Below are 25,249 nucleotides of genomic sequence, written 5' to 3'. Positions count from 1 at the left end.
TGGATAAGCTGACATTAACAGCAACCAGCTTTTAGAAGGGACGGAAGGAAGAAGACAAAGACAAGATGGCTCTGCTGGGCATCTAGTGGCACTTCCCCAGGGTGTCACTGGAGCTTTCTACCCTTTTCTGATTCATCACGCTATAACACACATCACATTCTCTGTCCAAGGTCACCTCCTGACCATCCTAAGTTCTGGCCTCAGCATACTATGATCTGCCAGGCTGGTGACCTAACTGCGAAACGGGCCATGTTCTCTACTTGTACTGACACCAAGAACTCGGTGTAGACAGGACCTACAGGGTCCTTACCAGACAGCAGAGACCAGTGAGAGGCTCTGTCATTCACCCAGGCCATTGCAACACAACATGACTGTTTGTGTTCTCTGACTCCCATTCACCCCCTCCAACACCCCAGCTCCTTGTTGGAAGTTAGAGACTGCCACCCTCCGTTCAAGAAGTGCAAGTCCTCTACATCTGAAAAAATCTCACAAGGTCCATTTCTGGAAGCCAAGTTTAAGAACTAAATCCTAATGAAAGAGATTCCTTTGGATTCCTGTTTCTTTGTCTAAACAGGGCATATTTGCGCTTTCAAAATCAAAATTCTCATTCTTTTTTTTTCCTTTCTTTTTTTTTTTTATTTTCCAGTTTAAATTTAGATAAGAAACAAGGTTGCTTCACAAGTTCCAGGTCCCTCTCCCTTTCCCTCCCCTCCTCCCATGCCCTCCCCCCAACCCCCCCCCATTATCCCCTCATTCCCCCAGGGAGGGTGAGGCCCTCCATGGGGGTGTCCATAGTCTGTCATTTCATATAGGGCAGGGCCTAGACCCTTCCCCAAGAGTTCAGGGTGAGAGTGCACCTCACATTGTTCTATGGGAGTCCAAAGTCTGTGTGTATACTTGGGATGGGTACTGATCTGCTGCCCAAGGCTCAATAGATTACCTAGGCCTCCTCACTGACACCCAGATTCAGGGGGTATTGATCAGTCCCATGCTGGATTCCCAGGCTGATGCCTGGGATTCAAGAGTTAACCTTTGTCTGGTCAGATGTTTCTGGGGGTTAAACCAGCCCAGTCTTAATCCCTTTGATCATCAGTCCTCCCTCTCTGTTACTGGCTTTCTTGAGTTCAGCTCAGTATTTAACCGAGGGAGTCTGCCTCTTCTTGGATCAGCCACTAAATGAAGTTTCTGTTTCCCAGACTCTCTGGCCATAGGATTGTAGGCTGGCACTCCCCAGATCTATGTCTAAAATCCATATATCAGAGAGTACATGCCATGTTTCTCTTTTTGTGACTGGGTTACCTCACTCAGGATGGTTTCTTCTAGTGTCATCCATTTGCCTGCGAATCTCATGATTCCATTGTTTTTTTCTGCTGAATAGTACTCCATTGTGTAAATGTACCACATTTTCTCTATCCACTCTTCGGTTGAGGGACATCTAGGTTGCTTCCAAGTTCTGGCTATTACAAATAAAGTTGCTATGAACATAGTGGAACAGACATCTTTGTTGTATGAATGGGCATCTTTTGGATATATAACTAAGAGTGGAGTTGCTGGGTCTTGTGGTAGTTTTATTCCCATTTTTCTGAGGAAACTCCATACTGATTTCCAAAGTGGCTGAACCAGTTGGCACTCCCACCAGCAATGGAGGAGTGTCCCCCTTTCACCACATCCTCTCCAGTATAAATTGTCATTGGTGTTTTTGATTTTAGCCATTCTGACAGGAGTGAGATGGTATCTCAGAGTTGTTTTGATTTGCATTTCCCGGTTGGCTAAGGATGTTGAGCACTTTCTCAAGTACCTCTCAGCAATTTTAGACTCCTCTATTGAAAACTCTCTATTTAGTTCTGCAGCCCACTTTTTAATAGGGTCCTTTGATGTTTTGGAGACTTGCTTCTTGAGTTCTTTGTAAATATTGGCGATCAGCCCTCTGTCAGATGTGGGATTAGTGAATATTTTTTCCCATTCTGTGGGCTGCCTTTTTGTCTTGCTGACTGTGTCCTTTGCCTTACAGCAAAATTCTCATTCTGAGAGCTCATTACACCAAGAAAACGCTGGAAAGGTAAAGGGGATGGTGCAGCCAGTGGAACACAACAAAGATACTGCTTAAGGAAGTGAGTGTGTGATACCCCAGACGATGTGACACCAGGAAGATGGCTCACTAAGAAGCAAAATAAGCAAGCATGCTGATTCAATACCTGTAAAGAGAAGCTTTTCCTTGCTAGCCGCTTTGGTTTATCACCCGCCCGTCACCTGGGCTCTGCCGCATTGTAGTCCCCAAAGAAACACACAGGAGGCTCTATTAGTTATGAAGCTGTTGGCCTTGCTTGTCTCTTACTGGCTAGCTCTGCTTTAAGTAATTACCCCATAATTGTTAATCTAAGTATGTCTCTTACCGGAGAATAGTTCCGGGCTCCTACCCCATGGCGGTTACATGTCGACTCTCTTGTGTTTCTCCTTCCCAGAGTCCTTCTGGACTCCTAGTCCCTCCTATCTAGATTCCTATTGGCCAGAAGTGCTTTATTGACAAAGGACTTCCCCAACAAATACCTGACAATATAAATGCACCCTGGACTTACAGAAACTGAACTGAAGGAATTTCTGGCATTAAGAGGAGATATAGAAAGTGAGCCAAGAGATGCAATCCCAGAGCACAGTGATCATGAAATAAAGAAGTCAGGCAGTCAGAGCTGTGGCCAAGCAACACACTTCCCTTTCAGTCACATCTTTACACACATGTGAGCATAGGAATAACCACACACAGGCACACACAGACACACACACACACACACACTTTTTCTTTTGTTTTGAGGCAAGCTTACGGCGTAGACCAGGTTAGTCTGAAACTTGCTATGTGGCCCAGAGTTGCCTTGAACTTGTAGAAATCCTCCTTCCTCAACCTTCCAAGTGCTAGGACTGTGGATGGGAGCTACCACGTCTGACTTCACATTCTCTATTTTAACTACATGGCAAGCTTGCTGGCCATAAGTAAAATGTTCTTGAAATGTCATTAAAAAATTTAAAAATATGTAAACCACAAAAGGTGTTTATAATCAAGGTATCAAACAATAAACAAGTCTTAGCTTACTCATCTGAGTAAGGCTGTCTGCATATTACTGGCAAATAACATACTGCAGCCTAGAATTGGAGGGCTTCTCCTATTCATGAGCTCCTAAAGACTGCAGCCAGGGAAGGGTGTGCATTTCATTTTGTGTAAGCAGTATTGAGCACAACCTCCAATCTGTTTCAACACTTTGCTTCTACCCATTAAAATTCTTAACAAAGCAGATTCCTATTTGGCCACTGCATTTAGGGAAGGTGACCTTGTGTATGATATACTGGAACGGCTATAATGTTAATTAATGGTAACTCACAGTGATTCTGAAGAACACTATCTCAGGGACCTCAGATGTCTAATGGCTTTAAACTGGCTATGCAAAAACTAATAAATACATAAACAGATAAATAAGAAAGATAGTTTCTGTGTTTTAGACTTAAGAGAGCATCTAATGGTTTTGCACTGGTTAGTCATACATCAGTAAACTGCAATGGAAGGAACACACTGTACTTCAACTTTTAGGCAAATTATCGCTTTGTGTTATCTATCCCTGTGGTGATAGGTCTTTAAAATTCATATTTTAATTTTATTTTTTGTCAACCTGAGAGTTTAATGAAGTTTATGCTTGGGAATATGGTTGTGGGTCTTCACAAATTCATGGACATCTTATCAGTTGCTGCACCACTGAAAAGCTGTCCCCTGCCCTCAGCAGTCACTGACCACTGAGAAGATGCTCAGGGTCAGTGGGGCCTGTGATTCCTTCCCCCTCCACTAAGGGAACCGACATGACTGACTGATGCTGTGCAGGTCTCTTGTAGGTAACCACAGCTGCTGAGAGTTCAAGAGAGCAATGGCCATGTTACACCCACTAGGCAGAACTCCACAACTCTCCAGCTTTTCCTGAGGCTCACACATTCTTTTCAGCTCTCTTGGTAGTTTCTAAGGTTGGAGGGGTAATATGATGTCCCAATTAGGGCTCAATACTCAACAGGAGCTTATTTTCAATGCGTAGATCAGTTTTGAATCTCTACAGAAACCGCCACCCAGTGCAAAAAGAAGCTTCTTGGACTAGCCTGACAACAGCACTGATCTGTGGGCATGAACATAAATATTTAGAAGGCAACTGACATGTGCATCATGTCCTTTTAGCCAAACAACAGTAGTAGCTTCCACAAAAGGACATATGACCTCCTCAGCCATGGCTTTTAACCAGGCTTATAGTACCAGACATGAAGTCCCTCCTGGTGAGGAGGTTTCAAAACAACCAGAAAGCAGTTGGTTACCCCTATTAGAGTCATGTGTCTTTTGCACCAGTGGGCACATCCTGCTCTGTAGTTCAATAGTACAACATACAGGTTCATAGCTGAATATGACTATGATGCCGTTTCTCTAGCAGCCTGTACAGCATCTTCAAGCACTATGAGGGCTAGCCAGCACAGAGAAAGCTTTTAGCTCGAATCTACCTTGAGATTTCTCTACGTCTTGTGTAGTTTTATATTAAATGGTTCTCTGCTATATTTTTTCTATACATATTAGATAATGTAGCTTTTCATTTGAAGTTGGATAATAACATTTGTGGCTTCTGACAGCTATAAGCACAACTATATATTAAAAATGTCAATGTAGAAAATGATTTATTGTATCGATTCATATAACATTATAGTAGAGCAAAAGATTCTTTGGCTTTCTTACTGTGCTTATAATTTCAGGCAGAAAAAATTTGTTATAATGAGAAAGTGCAGGACATCTGGGGAGAATGGAGCACTTCTGTGTGTGTGAGAGAGATTGCCTATGCAAGTTATACATGCATTAAGCAATAGAGACACAAGTAATTCCTTTTTTGCAGCACAATCGTAATTTGAACAGTTCAAAAAGCCTGCTGCTCAACTATACACAGACCAGTTATTGCTAGGCATCCATGCAATTGGTTCTAGCACTGCTAAAAGATACTAAAATATACTGACACTCAATCTTTCATATAAAACAGAGCATTATCATACAACCCATGAACATCTTCACTTATACTTTGAAGCATCTGTTATAACGTAACATGCTCTGAAAGGAGTTATACTATTTAGGGAATGACAATATAAACCTTTTGGCCAACACTTTTGAGCCATGGTTGGCTGAGTCTATGGATGTAAATAAACCTAGCGATACAGAAGGACAATATACATTAATGGTGGGATTCCTCAACAAACTAAATGGACAATTATGTATTTCTACCAGCGATTATAAGACAGAATAGTGGTTATATAAAAACTGAGGCTGGCTCTGGGATGACCACACTGTGCTGGAAGTGCAACTCTACCTGCTGACATTCATTTGCTCAGTGAGAGCCCAAGACTCCCACATGGAGCCGCATGCCAGTCAAACTTCTCAAGAGTTCAACAGAATGCTCAATAACTTTACAAAGATAATAAATGTTGTCTATTTGTGGAAAAGTTTAATAATTCTCTAAAAGTCACCAATGCATAGTGAGACCATGAGTTATATTCAAAATGATAATCTAGATTTGTATGCCACTGCCCCCAAGAAAGGCAGTCATTACCATTGTTATATTCAAAATGACAATCTAGATTTGTATGCCACTGCCCCCAAGAAAGGCAGTCATCACCATTGTTATCATCATCCTTATTATTATTAGATTTAACAGATGGTCTAAGTATGTAGCCTTTTCTGGCCTTCAATTCAGGATCATCCTGACACAGTTTTCTGACCACACCCAAACCATCTGGGATGGCAGCCTAGAATTAGTTTTTGGTCCCTGGCTTACAAGAAGAGAACCACTTCCTTTTCAAATGTTGATTTTAGGGAGCACAGTGAATTAGTTATCCCACGATCAGGGCTTTGATCCCAGGGAATTGATACTTGATCTGGACCACGCCAGTGTCTTCTGTCTTGTACTAAGATAAGGATTACAAGGCTATTCCTTAACTATAACAGGAATATGAGAACTGATCAAATGCAGGAGGAAGACTGATCTGCTGAGAGAAAAGTAAACTCAGTAGAATGTTCTTTTGCTAACACATGCAGAATGCTAATGATGTCTAGGTAGCACTCCTCACAAACACCCATGATTACCGTGTGATGCAATCCTCTGCCTGCTTCTCACTGTTCATCTTGTGATACAGCACGGCAGCCACAGCCAGGGGGCCTGCATCGCCACACAGGAAGGTGATGGAACGCTTGCTCAAACAGTTTAGGCTTTGCTTTACATAGCCGTGCGCCATCTGCAAGTAGGCAGGGTCCCCAAACACATCATAGAGATGTAGGTAAAGCACAGCAATGCCTGGAAAGCAAGGAGAAAGCAAGTGGAGATGAGGACGGGCACCTCACTGTGTTACTTTGGTGTGTGACCCCCCTCATCCGGCTTGAATTTGATAAGCTACGTGACATTATCTGCAAGTCAGGTGACTTCTTTCTAGTCTCAGCTCTGCTTACTGTGAGTCAGCTCTAAGAAAAGGCAGAGGGAGTCACTTGTCTTTGTATTCCTCACTGTTAAAATTCTATTAAGTAATAAAGACTTCTTAAGATTTGTCCAAGGCAGAGATGCAAAGGCAGACACAGTGACCATTCCTAATCTTTTTTGGTCAAGTGTTTATTAACAAAAGTTAATTAATAATGAACAAAAATATGATTGTTGTGACATAAAGCAATTTAGAGCAAGGGATGAGAAAGCTCACTTCTCTTTAAATAAAAGGTTAATTTTTTTGTGTATGTGACAAGCTGGTTTGTGTCACCAAGTCCTACATTCTGGTTTCCTTGTGGGCAGGCATTGGACATTGGAGAAAATACACTAACGTCTTCTAATATTTTTTTCTTGTCAAGAGCCGCCTCCTCTGGCACCATGCTACTTCGGAGACTAAAGGAAAAGCTACCAGTAACTTGGTTGTGGTCCTATTCGCCTTGCTCCTGTGCACCCTGAAGCCTACAGAGTAACTGAGGCAGTATCTGTGTTTGCAAGTGCTTGTCACAGGAGACAGAGCTCCCCTTCAGAAGCCAGCTCAGTGAGGAGCAGTCAGAGACATGGAGAAGGAAGTCTGCATGCCTAAGGCATTTCCAGAAACATTTTTTCCCTGTAAAGTACATTTTCCATCTCATTTACCATTTTTAGAAGACACACAGCCTATGTTTAAATCTAAATTAATAGAGCCAATCTCTTCATGGATTTCAGTGCAGTAAAAATGCAGTCTGCAGAATTACTTTTCACTGTACTGAGGACAATTTTAAATTCAGATACTTTTCCCATTTTGCATGGGTAATCTCCAAAGCTTTGTGTTACAGACAATTCAATTTCACATGTATATTAAGGCCAAATTTTCATTTCCTGCCAAAGTTAATAACCTTGTCTGCTCTTTCAAAGTGGCGCAGTGTTAGTAATTCCAGAGTTGATGAGCAGATGGAATGACGATGTTCAAGGTCTGAGACAAGTGTACAGAACCACGTATGTGGGGAGGAAACAAATCTCCTTTTCACAAATGATCAGCGTCAAGAGCTTCTTCCAGAATTATGCCCTTAATGGGCCTCATCGCCACCCACAGCACGCACCTGCGCAATCCACTCCCACTCCTGCCCGTTCACTTCCCCTTACTCCCACTGCTGCCTCAAACCCTAATTAAGTGATGCAGCACCAAAGCTGGATAATAACAAGACCGGTGTTTGAGAAAATAGAGTGATTGAATACAAGTGCAGTGACTGTTTTCCTTTTCGGACCCTCGTCTCTCACGACCATCAGTTCCTTTTGTCTTAAACAGTTAACAAAGCCCACTCTGCCTCACTATCTTAAGACCTGATGCACTCCTCATGAAAGTCAGCTAGTCGTTTGGATGGTTCTTCTCTGGGAGCACAGAATCATTTCTTCAGCTTCTTGGATTGCATGGCCAGGTTCCACTTCCCCCTTCCCTGTGTTCTGGGTCCTGGTGTCATATTTCGGTGAGGCAACCTGTTCCCAGTGTGCTTTCTTCCTACACAAAGCACCCAAGGATGGAAAGGGCTTTATGTGCTGAATGCTGCTGCCAATCTAGGATCTGCTTGTAAAGTAGCACCGTCAGAGATATTTCATTCCCCATCAACATTTTTTAATGTAATAGTAGAAAAACTGGGGAACTGCACTACCTGGGGCTAAATGTCTTGAGCCTGATCCCCAGGCAGTGTGCATAGGCATACCTTCACCTTTACAGATAGCAAAGATGCAAATATAGCAGGCAAAATGGGACACCAAGATGCAGCCTGTGGTCCTGATGATAAACTGTCACAGGTCTGGCCTCAGCTGAGGTGTTAAGACTCTTTCCTCATCAAGATATATATGCTGTTCACTGGGAGTCATATAGCACTGCAAGGCTGAACATACTACATACTCTGGTCCCTTCCCTGTCCCACTCCTGCCTTCCAGAGGTACCTTCAATGACTCCACCTATTTGTTTGACTTCCTGACTCCAAGAGAAAGCCTACGTGTTAGCTGTTAATTCTTTCCATTTCAGACAAGCTTTTTAAATTCCCATTTGGAATACGAAGATTTACCTCTTGTAACAGTGGTCTAAATGTTGTATGCCCATCTCCCCTCAACAACCATACCCCAGATTTCAATGCAGAATACATCTGCAGCAGGGGATGCGTCTGGCTAGGCTCTCCCCAGTGAGTATGTATTCTTCCTTCTACTGTCTTCCTGTCTGGAATGCAGACGTGATGGCATGGCCATCGCAGGAATTGTACACCATGAATTGGAAACTATTAGGATGGTGGTGATGCACAGAGATGGTAGCCTTGGGTCTTGAGGGCTAAAATCTGACCACACCAGACCCTATTCTGTCTACTAACACACGAGAGAGAACTTCTGTGCTATTAAAGCCACTGCTATTTAAGTATTCTGCCATACGTTTGCAAGACTAGTTCCAAAGGATAGAGCTCTTTCCAAAGTTAGAGAGTCAGCAAAGCTGTATCTCAGGTTTAGTAAGCTGATGTTGGCGGTTTCATTTGAAATGCATCATTTTAAGCAGCATAGTGCAAAGGTATTTAAAAGAAAAATCACGACAGCTGCCCTGTAAGGGTAGGATCAGTGGATGACCTAGCGTAGTTAGGAGGATGCTACAGGATTAGGGATGAGACACAGGGCAATGGGTAGGACAGAGAGGTGGTGAGAATGAACATGCCTGGGAGGTAAAAGCAACAGAACTTGATGGGGATGAGTGGCAGGCAGAATCCATGATGGCTCCTCAATGACCTAGTCCCACAACTTGGTGCGTACCACCAGCATGGCAGCACATAGCAGACAGCAGGTTCTCAAGAGAAGATTACCACTGTGTCCGTGGAGAAACACATCTTTTAATACATTTCAAGTCTCTAAAGGGCAATGTCATGAGGAAGAGCTTCTATGACAACAGCGTGCTGACTGCCTTTATGTGTCAACTTGACACAAGTTAGAGTCATCAGAGGAAGGAGCCTCAGCTGAGGAAATGCCTCAATGAGATCCAGCTGTAAGGCATTTTCTCATTTAATGATGAAAAGGGGAGAGGGTCCAGCCCATGGTGGGTGGTGCCATCCCTGGGCTGTTGGTCCTGGGTTCTATAAGAAGGTGGACTGAGCAAGCCATGGGAAGCATGTCAGTAAGCAGCATTCCTCCATGGACTCTGCATCAGCTTTTGCCTCCAGGAGCCTGCCCTGTTTGAGTTCCTGTCCTGACTTCCTTCAGTGACTAACAGCAATGCTGAAGTATAAGCCAAACAAACAAACCTTTTCCTCCCCTACTTGCTTTTAGTCATGGTGTTTCATCACAGCCATAGAAACCCTAACAAAGACTCAATACAACTGGGCAAGAGTCTCAGCATGGAGCGGCATCTGTCAGTGTGTAAATCTATCAAAGAACACACAACTTCTTTAAAATAAGACAACAGCCATTTGTAACTAAGCAAATCCTTCAATTTACATCTGAAGAACAGATAGTTTCTTTGTACCCTACTTGCTAAGAAAAAACTATGGAAACAGATAAATTTCTCCCGTTTCTATCTTTTAAGTTTTTTACCATCACAGAAAATATTCTAGTACTATTTAAGTTTTGATTATACTTAATTGTAAGAATAAGTTTCATCTATTTTTCTACTTTAGAAGTATTTTGTTTAAAAATATAAGCCTCCTTCTCATGAACCTGAATCAATTTTGACATTTCCATGAACACAAACCTTAAAAGTCTTTAAATGTTTTCTTTTAAAACTTGCATTTCATTTCTGCGTTAGGGTGTGTGTGCATGGCACATACGTGGGGGTCAGAGGACGGACTTGTGGGCATCTGTTCTAGCCTGCTACACCATGTGGGTCCAGGGGATGGAGATCAAGTTGTAAGGCTTGGCACAAGCACCTTTACTCACTGTTCCATGTCACTGGCCCAACTGTAACATTAAAATTCAGGTTAAATGTTACCCATTTCTTATTTTGGTTGGTCCACTCCATGAAAACTAGTGTCATTAAGTTGTGTAAGTTAAGGCCTTTGGCTTACACTATTTTTCAGCTTTGTTCATACACATGGCTGAAACGTGGACATTATAAAAGGACAGTATAATCCAAGAGAAGGGAAGACTTAAAGAAGTGGATAAAGCAAAAATCTAATTAGACAATATTTATTAATGAATCCTACAGTCAGAAAATGTGGTGAGGAAGCATTTGGGAAACATCTTAATGCTGTGTAACTGCACGTTGGCAATGGTTCCCAATGTGTGTCAGGAGCAGCGGGAGGGCAATGGAGAATTGTCTTTCCTTAAAACAAAGCAAAGCAAGCTGACTTGCCAGTCTTTGGCCTGGGTGGCCAGGAGAAACTGAGGCACATGTCATTAGGCTCTGGAAGCCTGCTCTCGCTCTTGCCTGTAGTATCTTATGCCAACCTCTGCTCTCTAGAACTGCATACACTTAAGTCCATTAAACAGGAAACACATTTCTAGTTACACTGTCACATTTGAAATGTTCAACACCTCTACTTGGCCAGCGGCTTCCAAGATGTCAGCAAACTACATTTCCACTGAGGCAAAATGTTCTAACACAACTTCTACTGAGCAAGGCTAAGTGTTCCTTTGTGCAAGGCGCTTGAGGAAGTCTGGGGCTGCCTCAAACTTATCCTGTAAATGTGGCTTTGAAATGTTCACAACTAATTTACTTTAAGAAGAAAAAATAATACACTGTGAGGCCACAAAAGCCTGCTATAAGAGACATCATCAATGCTGGCTGTTTCTTTCCAGAGCCGCCACTCTGGGGAGAGGGCCAAATGTTCCGGGACACAGCTAAATCTGCAATTTCCTTACTCAGCTACTGAGCCTCAGCAGTGCTGTAAGGATAGCCAGCTGCTGGGAAGTAATTAATACTAAGCCTTTGCGTTTGAGGGATCATTAGTTCTATTCTTCTTGACCAATCAAAGCCTCACTGCATCTCAAATGTATAAGGAGATGATAAAATCTCCTGACACATGAGTCTCCCAAACATGTCTCTGTAATGTTAGAGATTACTTCTTAACACTTTTCATTTATTCAACAACCAGTAGGCAGTGTATCCACCAGCACTCAGTAGTCTGAAAGTCAGATTAACTACTAAAGGAGAGGGGAGGGAAAATTCCAGTCCAACTGAAATCATCCATTGAAACTTTAAAAGTTCATCATCAGTTACTATGTTTTCTTCCTTTCAGACTTGGGAAATGTAAGTGAAAACCCCCAAGGAACTCCCATTACCCATGACCACCTGCCTTTCTGTACAAGTTGGCGTTTTCTACTATAATTTCACAACTGTTCCTCAATCTTATGTGTCAATGATTAGGCATGTGCACATATTTCAGCAACAAAATCAGTTGCTGCCAGGGCAGCAGTTTCTTTCTGGTGATGATTTTACTGTGTACAGCTCTACCCACCCAAGCTGGGTGTCGGTAGGGTACTCATGGTGGTATCTGCTCAGTCGTGAGACCAGAGCTGCCCTCTGTGGGCTGCTGGCTGCACAAATCCCCCGAGATTTTCACACAGGCAATCTGGGAAGAAAGCAGGCATGATTCTGCACTCCCATTTAATACTACCCCAAACAAAGAGTAGCAAAAGATGTCAAACGAGCCCTTCAAATATGGGCCTTTTCATTTTAGCTATTTCCACAGTTGCCATATAACCGCGGAACCAGGATTTAAGAACATCACACGTTCTTCCTTTCACTCAGGGTCTAGCAGCCCTCTGCCTCTAAAGGACAAATATAGAAGGGCTGCTAGCCGTTTATCAGACTGGCAGAACAGGGGACAAGTAAGCTAAAGCGGTAAGAACATGGACTCTTCATGCAGGGGTCCAAGATTGTCTCTCCCCTTCCGAGCTGTGCAAATACAGCCCATTTAGTAAGCCTTAGCACTCTTCTGAAAACTGAGACAACAGCAGCTTCTCTATAGAATGACTGAGTCGTGTGGCTACACAGAGTAGTCCCTGGCATACACTGACTCATGTCCGATCCCATTAGGCAGTGAACCTCACTGGATGGTAAGTCACTTTATCCCATCTCTGTCTCTCATCTAAAGGGACAGGGTGCCTTCCCACATTTCAGCATCTCTCCTCCCTTTCGGATCTGTGAGGACAGACAACTGGTCTTTATAGAAGCCATCCGGCTTTTCACTAGCCGTTAGAGTCCTCTGTCCCCCTCTGTTCACTTCCTTCCTATTTACCGGCATGGTAACCCGGGACTATCAGGTGCTGAGTCTGGGGAGAAGTTCAGATCAAGGGGTAAGAGAAGCCAACGTCTCAATGATCCGCTCTTTGCCAGTTTTACTATTTACAAATTAGATATGGTAAAACTTGTCAGCTAATTCCCAAATTTTTGTCTCAACTTGACCCAACACTGGGGCTGTGATGAACTGAATCACATCCCGACAGATATAAACTGAACTGAGTTTTCATTCTTTTTCCCTTGCACCTAGTTTAAGTAATTCTTTTGGGTTACAGTTAGACAGGCACAGCTGTAGCCTTTCTGGTGCTGTCTGTAATGATCATTGCTTAAGTCGGCCTGATTTCCTTTCTACCATTTCTTCTCTGTGTGTGTGTGTGCACATACATGTTTGTGTGCTTGTGCGTGTGTGTGCGTGCATGCCCATGTATGTTTAGGCTCAAGGTCTTTCTGAATTAGTCTCTACCTTAGTCACTGAGTCAGGGCCTCTTAATGAAACCTGTAAGTCTAGCTACCCAGACTGCTCTGGGGATCTGTGTCCACACTCAGCATGTTGGAATTACAGGTGGCCGCCACACCAACTCAGAATTTACATGGGTGCTCGGGATCTGAACTCCACACTTTACCAACTGAGTCATCTCCTGAGTCCCCTTCTGCCATTTATTCTGATTTGCGTACAAACACTGTCACCCTCTCTCTCTGCGCTTCACCTGAGCACCCTTTGAACATCTAAGCCCAACACACTTGTTTTAAATGTGTGCCTTAGTAACATGAGCTACAGTACAGCAGCAGCATCATATGCTTTGATGTGTAACTCAGAAAGCCAACAGACCATGTAGTTATCTTCCAGTGGCTGGTAAGGAGGGCTCTAGAGAACCCAGTGTCCATCCACATCCAATGGCATTGGCTTAGAGGGAAGGGTGCTTCTCATGAAGGTGAAGGGGACGTCTGCTCAGGGCTCAATTAGACACTGAAACGCGGGCTCTGGTAGGGGAGCTTCTAATAAAGAGAGATCAAATTGCAAAGAGAAGACAACTGGCCAGAATGATTTCTTTCAAATAAATCTCGTGTCAGCGGTAACTGAGAGCCACATGCTAATGTGGCAGCTAACAGCTAACCACTTGGCAGATCAGAGGAACAGCATCTTGAAACACTAATGACCTACGTTTAGAGCCCAAGTTAATATTACTCCAGGGATCACGCTGTAGTTCTTCTTATTAAAAATGTTATCTAATGCTTGAGAAGAGGACATGCATGCCAATCGTAGCCTCATTAACTCGCTGAGTTGGTTAACAGGCGCTTAGCCCATGCCTTTCAGCGCTGCAGCCCCTCGAGCTCTTTGTGCGCATGGCTTTTTCTCTTTTAAAGTGTAAGTTGATCACCATTTCTCTGAGGAATCATCACAGCAAGGAGTGGGGAAAAGTGACATTTCACGAAGGCTAGCACTTTTCCTCATGCTTCCTAAAGACACCAGTGAGATGGGCCCTCCCTTGGGTTTACTTAACTCTGCTGTTATGTCAGAGAAGCAGTGTTCAAATAAACGCCTACTTTTAACAGAGGAATGTCCCTGCCCATTAACCCTTTACCTCACACAGTAACTCTTCACTAGTCTTTTGTGATTTCAACTGTGGATGACATTCTAAGATCTGCAGTCTTCGCTGGAACAAAAGGCAGCTCATCCCAGTGACATGTAGCACTATGTCCTTCAGAGTGTCCTATACATCGCTGGACCATCACAGAGCCAGCAGCTGGCCATAGATTTGTCTATAGGGTTCCCCTCCTGCAGTTTTCTGCATCCAAGCTCCTACCCTGCCAGTGGTTAGTCTGCTGGGAGGAGATGGAGACTGTAAATACGCAGCCCAACACTGACTGTGGTCACATGCCACACCTCAATCACTGTGCATTACCCTTCAGTGCAATACATTATAAAGGAGCATTCCGGTGAAACCACTGAGCCTGTTCATTTGAAATGTCACTTATTAATAGCTGTTAACTGACTTTTAGATGGATGAGAACCCACGATTCTCAACGACTCTTTTCAAATACAAGCCATTATGAGAAGAATCTTCTTTGGGTCAATTCATGTTTTATTCTGAATTTACACTGAGTGTACCTATAGGGTCAGACTATGGGAAGCACATTTTCTCCAAAAGAATGCCAGAGATGCAGGTTTTTTTGCTGCAAATACTGAGAAAAACATCCAGGATTTACTTTATATCCAATCTTTAATAACCTAATTTCAGGCTTAACAGTAATTACCCTTCTCTCTGCTGCCTTGGTAATGTTTCTCCTATTATTTTTCAAATTCTTTTCATATTTTTAAAAATAGAATACTGAGCTCTGGTTGCACAGTACAGGCATCAGGTTGTCATGGTTCAAACTATTCCATGTCAGAGATATGAAGAAAATCTTCGCTGACAAATGCACACAATGAAGACAAATGCAGCAGTTGGTAGGAAATAGGCACAGACTCACTCCAAAGGCAAAGGCAGGTCATGATGCTAGCAGGCCTGCCGGGTAGAGCCTATCATCATCACCTGCTGGCTGTGGAGCCCAAGAACTTGGCCTTGCTCTGCTTCCGCTTCTCAGATCTGACATGGGAACCCTCTATGGACTCCACACCGTGGAGGAGATACACAGGCAAAGCAGGGGGTTACAGGAAAGCCGTGGATGGGATCTGCTTCCCCACGGGCACTGATGTCTGTGCCCGTTCTCACTCCTCCTGTCATGCCAGTGTCAGAGTGACTGTTAGTAGGAGCAGTGCTTTGACTTTTCCTCTTTTCTTTCCAGGGTCATGGAATTTTGCTTCTCTACCACATCACAAGTATAAAAGGATAAATGCCAGGGCTGTGAGGCTTAATGAAGGCATCTCATAGGCACAATGTTTAAATTTGACTAAAACCACACAGTTAACATGCTCAGTTCTGTAAAATATCCTCATGTTCCATTTTAGAGTAAAACCATGATAGCCCTGTTGCAGAAGTTTGAAAAGTGAGGGCTGTCCACCTTCCTCCTCCTTCTCCAGTTACTTTAGTATATCTGTGTGTAGTGTTCATGTGTTTGCACACATGGTGACCTGTGTGTGTGGAGGCCAGAGGTTGATGACATGTGTTTTCCTTGGCCAATTTATACCTTACATGCTGAGACAGGGTCTCTTGCTAAACCTGAAGCTGGCAGATTTGGGTAGTCTAGCTGGCCAGTGTGCCCAAGGATACCATCTCCACCTCCTGAGGGTTACAAAAGAGTGTTGACTGGGCTTGGTTACAAGTGGGCTGCTGTGCTCTCAGTTTGTATTTGGGGGCTGGGAATCATGCCTTTTACCCTGAGCCATCTTGCCAGCCCTTTATGTACTTTAAGTTTTATTTAACCATACACATAGTAACTCTTACTAATAATGTACTTTGCACACATGTGGGCATTCTAAAGTTTACTCTTATCCAAGACAGAATTAGCTATTAGACCACACTATTAGGTGGAATCAGATGGAAAGCTTCTAATTGTAATGGCTATCTTCCAAAGCACACATCACACAGAGGTGCCTTGGCAGAAAGTTGAAGTACCTTGTTCCTATTCGTCTTGGGGTTCACGAAAAGACAGAAGATGGAAAAGCTATGGGAGTGCATTCGTTTGGATGTAAGTACACATGTAGCACTGAACACACAGAGCTTCCTCTCTCCACTTGAACCCTTTCATCTTCAAGGCTACCTAGGCAAGCCAACAGCACATACAAAGCATCAGGGAGCTGCAAAGTCTCAGTCTGTAGCTTTAAATCTCAGTCATGAGGGAGAACAGAGACGTGCTCCTGTGGGGTCAGTATGGACTGATGTAAGTATAGCACAGGGAAATCCACGCTAGCAAACAAGGGTTTGAAAGGAGAAGAAAGGGAGATGGAGAACTAGATCATCAGTTAGAGAGGCAGGACCAGCCGCTCTCTCTCCTGGAGGGGAGGCACACTGAGCACCAGGCAGAAGTTAGAAATTGGAATTCTGAAATATTTCTCCGTAGCAGGGTTTATGGAGAAACCATTATGTGTGAGATGAAGACTTCTTTTTCCAAAAGAAGAAAACTGTTTTGAGTTCCTTTGAAAATGAAGAGGGGGAAATATTGCTTACCTGATTTAAAAATTTAAGACATTAGTAAGTTCATTCTTACAAAATTCCTGACCAAGTGGACAGACATAAGGGAGAATTTGCAGATGGAAAAATAAAAATGAGGACCATGTCCAACTTGCTGTACAACACATAATTAAGATAGTTTTGCTTGTACATAGGAGCTCTAAGATATGAATAGAGGTTTTTGTCTGAAAGTCTACATTCTTCTTTTTCAATGAAATCCAGCTAGCAGCCTACATGAGCCACACTTCCTTTGTAACCAGCAGTGGCCATGGGATAGTACACCCATGAACACTGAGGAGAACTTGAACACTGAGTGGGAACATCCACGACATCTTTTTTTTTTAAATTTATTTATTGTGTATACGGTATTCTGTCTGCATGTATGCCTGCAGGCCAGCAGAGGGCACCAGGTCTCATTATAGATGGTTGTGAGCCACCATGTGGTTACTGGGAATTGAACTCAGGATCTCTGGAAGAGCAGCCAGTGCTCTTAACCTCTGAGCCGTCTTTCCAGCCCCATATCCACAACATCTTTTTAAGGGAAGGAAATGCATTTTTCTTTTGCTCCCTTTCCTTCTAGCAGCCAGAAAAGCTGAAGAAATAGCTAGCCTTTAGCAGCCATAGTGACCAAGAGGTAGAATTAGTGTCTATGGAGTGAGAAAGCAGAAGAGGAACCTGGGCTCCTGTCAACTTCCTCCATGACTTTTCCATAGGAGAAACATTATCATAGTATTTAAACCGACGAACTAATCCATCCCAAATCTTAATGCTACCTGCGTCAGCACAGGCTATCAGTCATATTTCCACTAGATAATAAAATGTTAATTTAAATTTATAATTAATTGTAATCACAGTCTTGGCTCACACAAACTACACTGAAACATAAAGACAATTTTTAACAGTTTTCCCCAACCATTGACAGACAACAAATGCTCAATAAAAGTCAGTGTTGAAGGAAGTTTTATAGGTTTTCTACAATGAAATAGCATTTCCTAAATTTGTGGATAACTTAGCAAAATGAGCAACAGTAGGTAGTTTTTATAAAAGTAAGGTCCTAAACTCCAAATTCTTTGCTGAGCAAAGCCAAAATGAAGTATGTTTCTTTGTTTGTTTGTTTTAAAGCATCGTTTTTAGAAGGATACCTGGGCACACACAAATCACATACAAGGGTACACGTCATTAAGTTGTCACTGCTGTGACACACAGCATCAAGTTCTTCCATTGTGTTGCTCGTGGATGCAATGCTCAGAAATGAAACTAGCTGTCACTAGACAGTAGTCCATAAATTGAAGGCTTACAGATTATGATTTCCTGTGGTCAATCAGCAGTCTATCTTAATCAACTCAGAGTCTTACATTTTTCAGACTGAATACTGGCACAGGACAGCCTTAATGTATCCAAACACGGGGGGAGATGGTTCATTTTATGCGGGAATAATAGCATTTTAACAGTGTTCGATGAGGGAACATTAGGAACCTTGTCTCAAAAGCCATTAGCAAATTTATCTACACAGTTTTATGCTTCCTCAGAAACCCACCAGCAACTGAAGACATCCTCACTGTTGAATGTGCCAATCTGCCTCAGATGCTGGCCATGGAAGCTGCTTCCCAGAGCCAGCACTGAGAGAGAGTTGCTTGAGGGTCAGACAGTGACATCTGAAGGAGATGACACCACAAATGTAACATAGCCAAGAAGCTTAAACCAGGACCATTTCACTTGTGAGAAAAAAAACAACTCAGCTGAAGGAAGAGTGTTTCTCAAGTAACCCTGGCAATTCCGGGTGTTTGATGGATGACTTTCCCTTGTTTAATCATTCAAACATGAAACCAGTCAGCCACCCATCTCTCCCCTTCCCCCAAGCAAAGTCCTTTATAAGGATACTAGCCTATGTGAATGGGTGAATTAGGGACATAAGTCCCTTTTTGTAATCTGCCCTGGAACTATGTCTAGCCAGCTGTCACAGGTCAGCCTGTGCTTCTTTCTCTGGACAGAGATCACAAAATGAACTTCATAAATAATGCAAATTTCCAATGTCTTAGGAAAGCAGCTGAGCCTAGGCTTGTAGTGTATAATCTGGCAGGGAAGGACATGCCACAGCACTGTGTAGAGAACTTACTGTTTTCTCCAAATTCTGTTCATTTAAAATAAAGACCGCAAAGCTCTTTATTATTGAGATGAGTCGGTCAATTACACTATTGCTGAAATTACAGTAGGTAATAAATGACACTTCAATAACTTCCTTCTTGACACAAAATACTTTCATTTTATTCTCCACTAATGTTTCCTGTGTTTAGGTTCTAAAACACATAGTAAGCATAAAACGTCAGACCAACATTATTTGGTGGCACATGTCTTTAATCCCAGCACTTGGAAGTTAGAGGCAGGTGGAACACTGTGAGTTTGAGGACAACCCCATCTATAAACTGAGTTTCAGGCCAGCCAAGATTGTTACACTGTGAGATGCGGTCTCAAAAAAAAAAAAGGTGGCCTAAAGTTCCTTCCAACCATGCTACAGTCAGGAAATGTGTCTCCTCGCACTAAAGAGGGTTGTGACAAGCTTGCTCTTAGCCAGTGTCTCTTATATAGCAGCTCCCAGATCAGCTTCCACATTTGTTTGTAAAATGCACATTTCTGGCTTCTGCTTATGAATCACTGACAAACTCTGCAGTGGGGCCCATGAACCTGCATTTTCAGATTCAAAGCCCTAAAACTCCGAATGGAGCCTCTCTACCATTCAAAACGCGTGGGAAACACTGCACCCTAGACTGCTTTCTTCCGTATTCTGACAGCATCCTGTCTGCAGCAGTGAGGCTAACTGTGGTCCCTCAGCTCTCCTTCGCTGTCTCTCTCAAATCCTCCAGTTTTTCTCTTCACAAAACCAGTAAAAACGCCAACGCCAGGCATGAATGCCCACTGTGTGCTTGCCCTCCCTAAACAACATGCACTCTGAAAGGCGACTGCGGGGTGGGGAGCTCTGCACTCCCAGACACACAGGAGGGCCTGCAGGCTGTGCCCGCGCCTAACTGCTGTGGGAAGGTCCTCCTTTGGCTCTCACCAGGGTACATGCTAGCTCAGTCAGCACTCTCTCCTTACCTGCCCAGCCGGTGTACCCAGTGCCATCTCGAGGATCTGCTGACTTTAGGCCTTTTTCCATTTGCTGAAGGAGCTCTCGAATCTTATTGGTCAAGCGCTGTGAGAACTCAGGAGTCAGCTGTAGAAATGAATGGACAACATTTTTAAAAAGGGTCAATCACACTAACAGAATTAATAATACCTCCATGGTGACGTTTTCTATTCATGAAAATAAAATGTCATCATGTAAAATGTAAAGCAGCCTTAAAGGTTTAGGTTTCCCAGAAACCACACAGAAAGTTCATATTTAAGCCAAGATGTTTATTTTAAAAAGTTACCATGAGCTAGGTTATGGCAGTGCATGCCTGCAAGCCCAGCATTTGGGAGGCTGATGCAGGAGGTCGGCTACTTTGAGACTAGCCTAGGCTACACAGTCAGAAAGGAAAGAACAGGCTGGCCTTCATCTCAGAGATGTCTTTGCCTCTGCCTTCTGAGTGCTGGGACTTAGGTGTGCTCCACTGCACTAGGTAAAAGTTCTTTTCTTATAGACACCCATTGAATCTCAGCTGTTGGCTTCCAAGCCATGACAATGTTAACCCCCTTAGGAAATACTCTATTGGTTTCTGTTACTTTTAAGAATGGATAAAGCAGCTGCATTTAAAAAGCAAAACACATCCATGGTCATCAGGAACCTCAAGCACAAAGCACACCATGCCTAGGATGAGCTCCTAACTCAACACGTGTAGCACAAAGAGGCCCGGCTGGTCCTCACCTGTTACTGGCTGCATGCCCTTGCTCAGCTCCTGCCATCTTCAAACTGCAGCTACCTTCCTGGAGCTGGAGAGTAACACCTGCCCCACCCCATGGCTTCTTACAGGCCACCCACTCTGTGCCAAGGATGACTCTAATGCTGGGGTCTTGGGGTTAGTGACACCCACATGAGGGCCTACAGAACTGATGGGCAAGCTGAGGCTCACAAGTCATATTCTTCTTAACTTTTTCAGATTAAGTTTTATTATCTATGTGGGTTTGTGATAGTTTGTCTGTGTACTGTCTGTGCCTGGTGCCTTGAGAGGTCAACGAAGGTGTCTGATCCCCTGAACTGGAGTTATAGACAGTTGTGAGCTTCCATGTGGGTTCTGGGACTACAACTCGGGTCCTATGAAGAGAAACAAATGCTCTTAATTGTGAAGTCATCTCTTCTGCTCTCTCACAAAGGCATATTCATTAAGAAGGCAACTGGAAAGCATTTTCAAAGTACTGTACTTCAATGTACCAACTAACTCAGTATGCTAGGACTTTACAGAAAACCAGTAAATGTCAAAACATTCCAAGTGCAGACACATGTTTCATCATGGAAAGACTGTAATCTCAAAGCTAAACTGGCTAGAGTCTCTGTTTTATTATTCTGTGTGTGTACCTGTTCATGCATGCATGACAAGCACATGGGTAGAGGTTTAAGGACAACTGCAGGAGTTAGTTCTCTCCTTCTGCCTGGGTCCTTAGCTTGTCTGGCAAGCACTTTTACCTGCCAAGCCACTTGTTTTAAGAACATGTTGGTTTAGGGAGGTGGCTCTATCAGTAAAGTGTTTGCGTTACAAGCTTGAATTTGACCTCTAGAGCCAGTATATATAAAAGTGAGACATGCTGGCATGTGCTTAAAGCTGGGCATGCTGGCATGTGCTTATAATCTGAGAGGTGAGGAAGAGGAAGCATGCTGATTCCTGAGGGTTCACCAGACAGCCAGTCATGGCCTACTTGGCAAGCTCCATGCTAGACAACCAAAACAACCACCAAAAAACAAAGGACAGCACACAGGTAGCAACAGACATCATCCTCTAACCCACACATGTGCATGCCTCTCTGCACACACGGACATGTACAGACTGTAAGAAGGCAGTGCCACACTAACGTTCATATTTTCAAAGATTCACCTCTGAGGAGCATCCCTGATAAGATCTGTGGCCACTGTAGTATAAGCATCACTAAGAATCCACAGCTTGACAGACACATGCCTGTTATTATAATCTCTGTCAAAAGGTTAGGACTTCTACAAGACTTGAAACACATTTAGTAAGACATAATGGACTTTGATATTAATATAAAAAAAGTCTGTAAGGTTCATAAACGTCAAGGAGCAGCTGACATGACCATAGCCATCTTCTGAGCAGAGACCATGTGTATTCACAGTCCTGGTCCACCTGCCATCAGGAGTCATTTTCTACGAGGCCCACACACACATAAGGTGACCTGCCTGAGAATAAAGACTATGGTCAACACCCCATCACTGAAATTCAGGTCAACACCCCATCACTGAAATTCAAAGTGTGAAGAATGCCTGCAGATGCCAGGAAGCTCCTCCCACATCCATGTGTTAACAGGAGGCAGCCAGGAAGCTCCTCCCACATCACATCCATGTGTTAACAGGAGGCAGCCAGGGCTCTAGGGTTTGACCTTTTCCATTCAACATTAAAGGACTTTAAAATGAATGCCATTTTCTTTGTAGGATCTCCAAACTATGTTCTAACATATGTCACCTTACTATTTGGGTTTAGAGTTTGGATTTGTGTCTTGTGTGATACATCTCCATAATTCCAGTACTTAGGAGAAAAAGGCAAATGGACCTTGGTGAGTTGGAGGCCATCCTGGACTTCATAGTGAGTTCCAGGGTAGCAAGAGCTACATAGTGAGACACTTCAAGAAATGAATGAATGAATGAGTGTTGAGAGCTGGATGTGGTGGCTCATACCTATGATACCAATACTCAGGAAGCTGAGGCAAGAGCATCACTTTGAGTTAAAGGCCAGTCAGTCTGGGCTACAAAGTGAGTTTTAGCTTAGTGTCCAAAAGTCCAAAGAAAACGGGCTAAGATGTGTCAGTGCACCAAAGCATTAGCTATGAAAGCCGGACTAGCCAGCATTTGATCTCAGAACACGTAAAAAGCCAAATGTGGCAACCCATACCTTAATCCCAGTGCTCCTACAGCAAAATGGGGAGCAGGGACAAGAGTTACCCAGAGGCCCAGCTAGCCTGGAATACACCGATCATCAGCAGAAATAGTAGGCCACACCTCAAGGCAGAAGGCAACAACTAGCTCCTATGCTCTCTAAATGCCTGTAACATGTATGGGCCTGCACAGAACACACATAACAATGAGTGGATTTTTTTTTTGAAGGAAAAAATACAAAAACAAAACAAGAACAAGAAAATTCCACACAAATTAAACGTATAAAAACATTGATTTATGAGCGGCCTAAAACCGAACAGTGAAGTTGAGACATTTTTCATTAGGACACTTTTTCAAAGGTTCCCTCTGCCAAGTCAGCAAGAAGCAGCAGGACTAACCAACCAGACAGGACTAACTTACACCTTAGCTTCAGATCTGGGGAGGGAGGCAGAACACAGGACCCGATGGCGACAGGAGGGTCACAGGACACCAGACAAGTACACACAGCTTTGTCCCAGAAGATCAATCCAGTCTTAAAGGCCCCCCAGCTCCACACACACACTGCATCTCCCAAGTTCGCCCCTCCCACTGAATGACTGACTAAGGCGGTTTCAGAGGTGAGAGAGGTTTCAGAGGTGAGAGAACCTCATAAACCCAACAGACAAGAACCCCACCGGCTAAATCGTCACTCTGCAGCATCGACAAGCTTCAAAGGAATAAGCTGGTAAAATATTTTAAAAATTTATGGTCACTGGATACAGCAGCCTACTCTTTTAATCCTAGTATTGGGAGGCTGAGGCAGGAGGATAGGGATTTCAAGGCCAGCCTGGGCTATCATGATTTCAGCCTGGGCTACACAGTGTTTGCACACTCCAGCTCTCTCTCAGGGATCTGCCAAAACTAGGTATTCCTAACAATAATCCAACTGGCCAAAGAGGCATGTGAAAACAGGTACCTGGTGCCACACCCCAGGCTCTCCTCGCCCAAGTGCCTCGTGATATGGAAGCCAGGTTAACCCTAACGCTAACCACGAATAGTTTTTATAATCTTTGGCTCCCCACTCTCAACTTTAAAGATGGCTTCGAAAAACAGTAGAATTACAAATTATTTCAGGTCTGTTGGTCACATTTATCTCAGCAGCATCCACTAAGAAATAACGTGAATACAGCCAGGTCCCTCCGGGAGTGAACTTCGAAGACAATCTTTGTAACTGACACTCCTAATACCTCAGGCTATTTCTTCCACCGCTAATGAGGTCGACAACGGCATTTTATTCCCTACCCAATACGTTAGGGCTCAGTACATCCAGACTTAGACACTTATGTAAGTCAGCGGCGGTCGCGCATCTTTGGCAGGGGAGGGATGAGCGCCCCACCCTCCAGGGCAGGAGGGAGGTCCTTCGGGGGCCCTGGGGCGGGGAGGCGGGTGGGCGGCCACACAGGCCTCCCTCAACTCACCCTCCCGGAAGAATCAAAGTAGCTTTCGGCCAGGGACTTGTTATAATCGGCAAAAGGATTCGGAAAGGCCCTCTGAGCCATGACGCCGCTAGCGAGCCTGCAGAACAGGGGAAAGAGAGATCGCAAGTGGAGCCGGGGCTCAGGGTGGGGACGCGAACGCCAACAGGAACGCGATCGCCGCGGCAGGCACTCCGGCAGCCCCTTCCCTCCGAGCGGACCCCGGCCCACGGCGGCTCGGCACGCGCGCGGGACGGCGGCCGCGGCTCTGAGCCCCGCGGGATGAAGGGGGCCCGTTTTCCACCCGCGTCCCACGCCCGCGAGCGGGGGGCTCTGGCGGACCAGGGGGCTCGCACGTCTCCTCCGCCGGTCTCGCCAACCGCGCGGCGCGGACAATAACAGACACGGCGCGTTCACCGCCCACTTCCTGCAGGCCTGGCCAATCAGCGGGCACGCCGAGGCGGAGGCCCGCCTCCCGACCTCAGAGTCTTAAAGACACAGGGTGTTTTCGTTTTTTTCTGACGCTCTGGGAGGCACCTTCCAAGACAGCAGTGATGGGGGTCCCACGTTCCCTACCCTCATTGGTAAACACGTGGTTAAAGAAAGTGAATTCAGTTCCAGACCCAAGAGCTCGAAGCCCCGTTTACCTGCAGAAAGAAAGGATAGTCTAAATTAGACGCTAATCCTATTTGAAGCACAAAGAATCAAGAGTAATCTTGGTGCTTAACATTCTCCGTGTTTGAAAACTTTTCGTTGGAAATTAAATTCTGCCTGAGACACATCAGGCCCTCTCTGTTCAAAGCATATGGGAATCCAAATATCTGTCTGGGCAGAAGAGATGCCTGGGGCTTAAGAGTTCTTGCTGCTCTTGTGGAGGACTGGAGTTTGGTTCCCAGCACCCATATTGGGCTGCCTACAATCAACAGAATTCAAGGAGATTC

At 44.1% G+C, this 25,249-nt stretch overlaps 1 protein-coding gene across 2 annotated transcripts in view; it reads right to left on the bottom strand.

The window, feature by feature from the left end:
- Window positions 1-24,735, bottom strand: part of Lancl1 (LanC like 1) — a 37,502-nt gene extending 12,767 nt beyond the window's left edge. Inside the window, exons 1-4 of one of the 2 annotated variants that reach the window (XM_040753394.1) lie at window positions 24,651-24,735; window positions 24,312-24,408; window positions 19,929-20,046; window positions 6,140-6,347 (exon numbers count right to left, since the gene is read on the bottom strand). In XM_040753394.1, the coding sequence (XP_040609328.1) occupies window positions 6,140-6,347; window positions 19,929-20,046; window positions 24,312-24,392 (407 nt within the window). In that variant the 5' untranslated portion in view covers window positions 24,393-24,408; window positions 24,651-24,735. The other variant, XM_005070542.4, reaches the window with a different exon arrangement.
- Between the last annotated feature and the right edge of the window lie 514 nt (window positions 24,736-25,249).

The sequence above is a fragment of the Mesocricetus auratus genome, unplaced genomic scaffold, assembly GCF_017639785.1.
Source record: "Mesocricetus auratus isolate SY011 unplaced genomic scaffold, BCM_Maur_2.0 Super-Scaffold_100010, whole genome shotgun sequence".
NCBI lineage: Eukaryota > Metazoa > Chordata > Mammalia > Rodentia > Cricetidae > Mesocricetus > Mesocricetus auratus.
The sequence above is the reverse complement of the archived record's forward strand: the minus strand, read 5'-3'. Positions and strand labels throughout refer to the sequence as shown.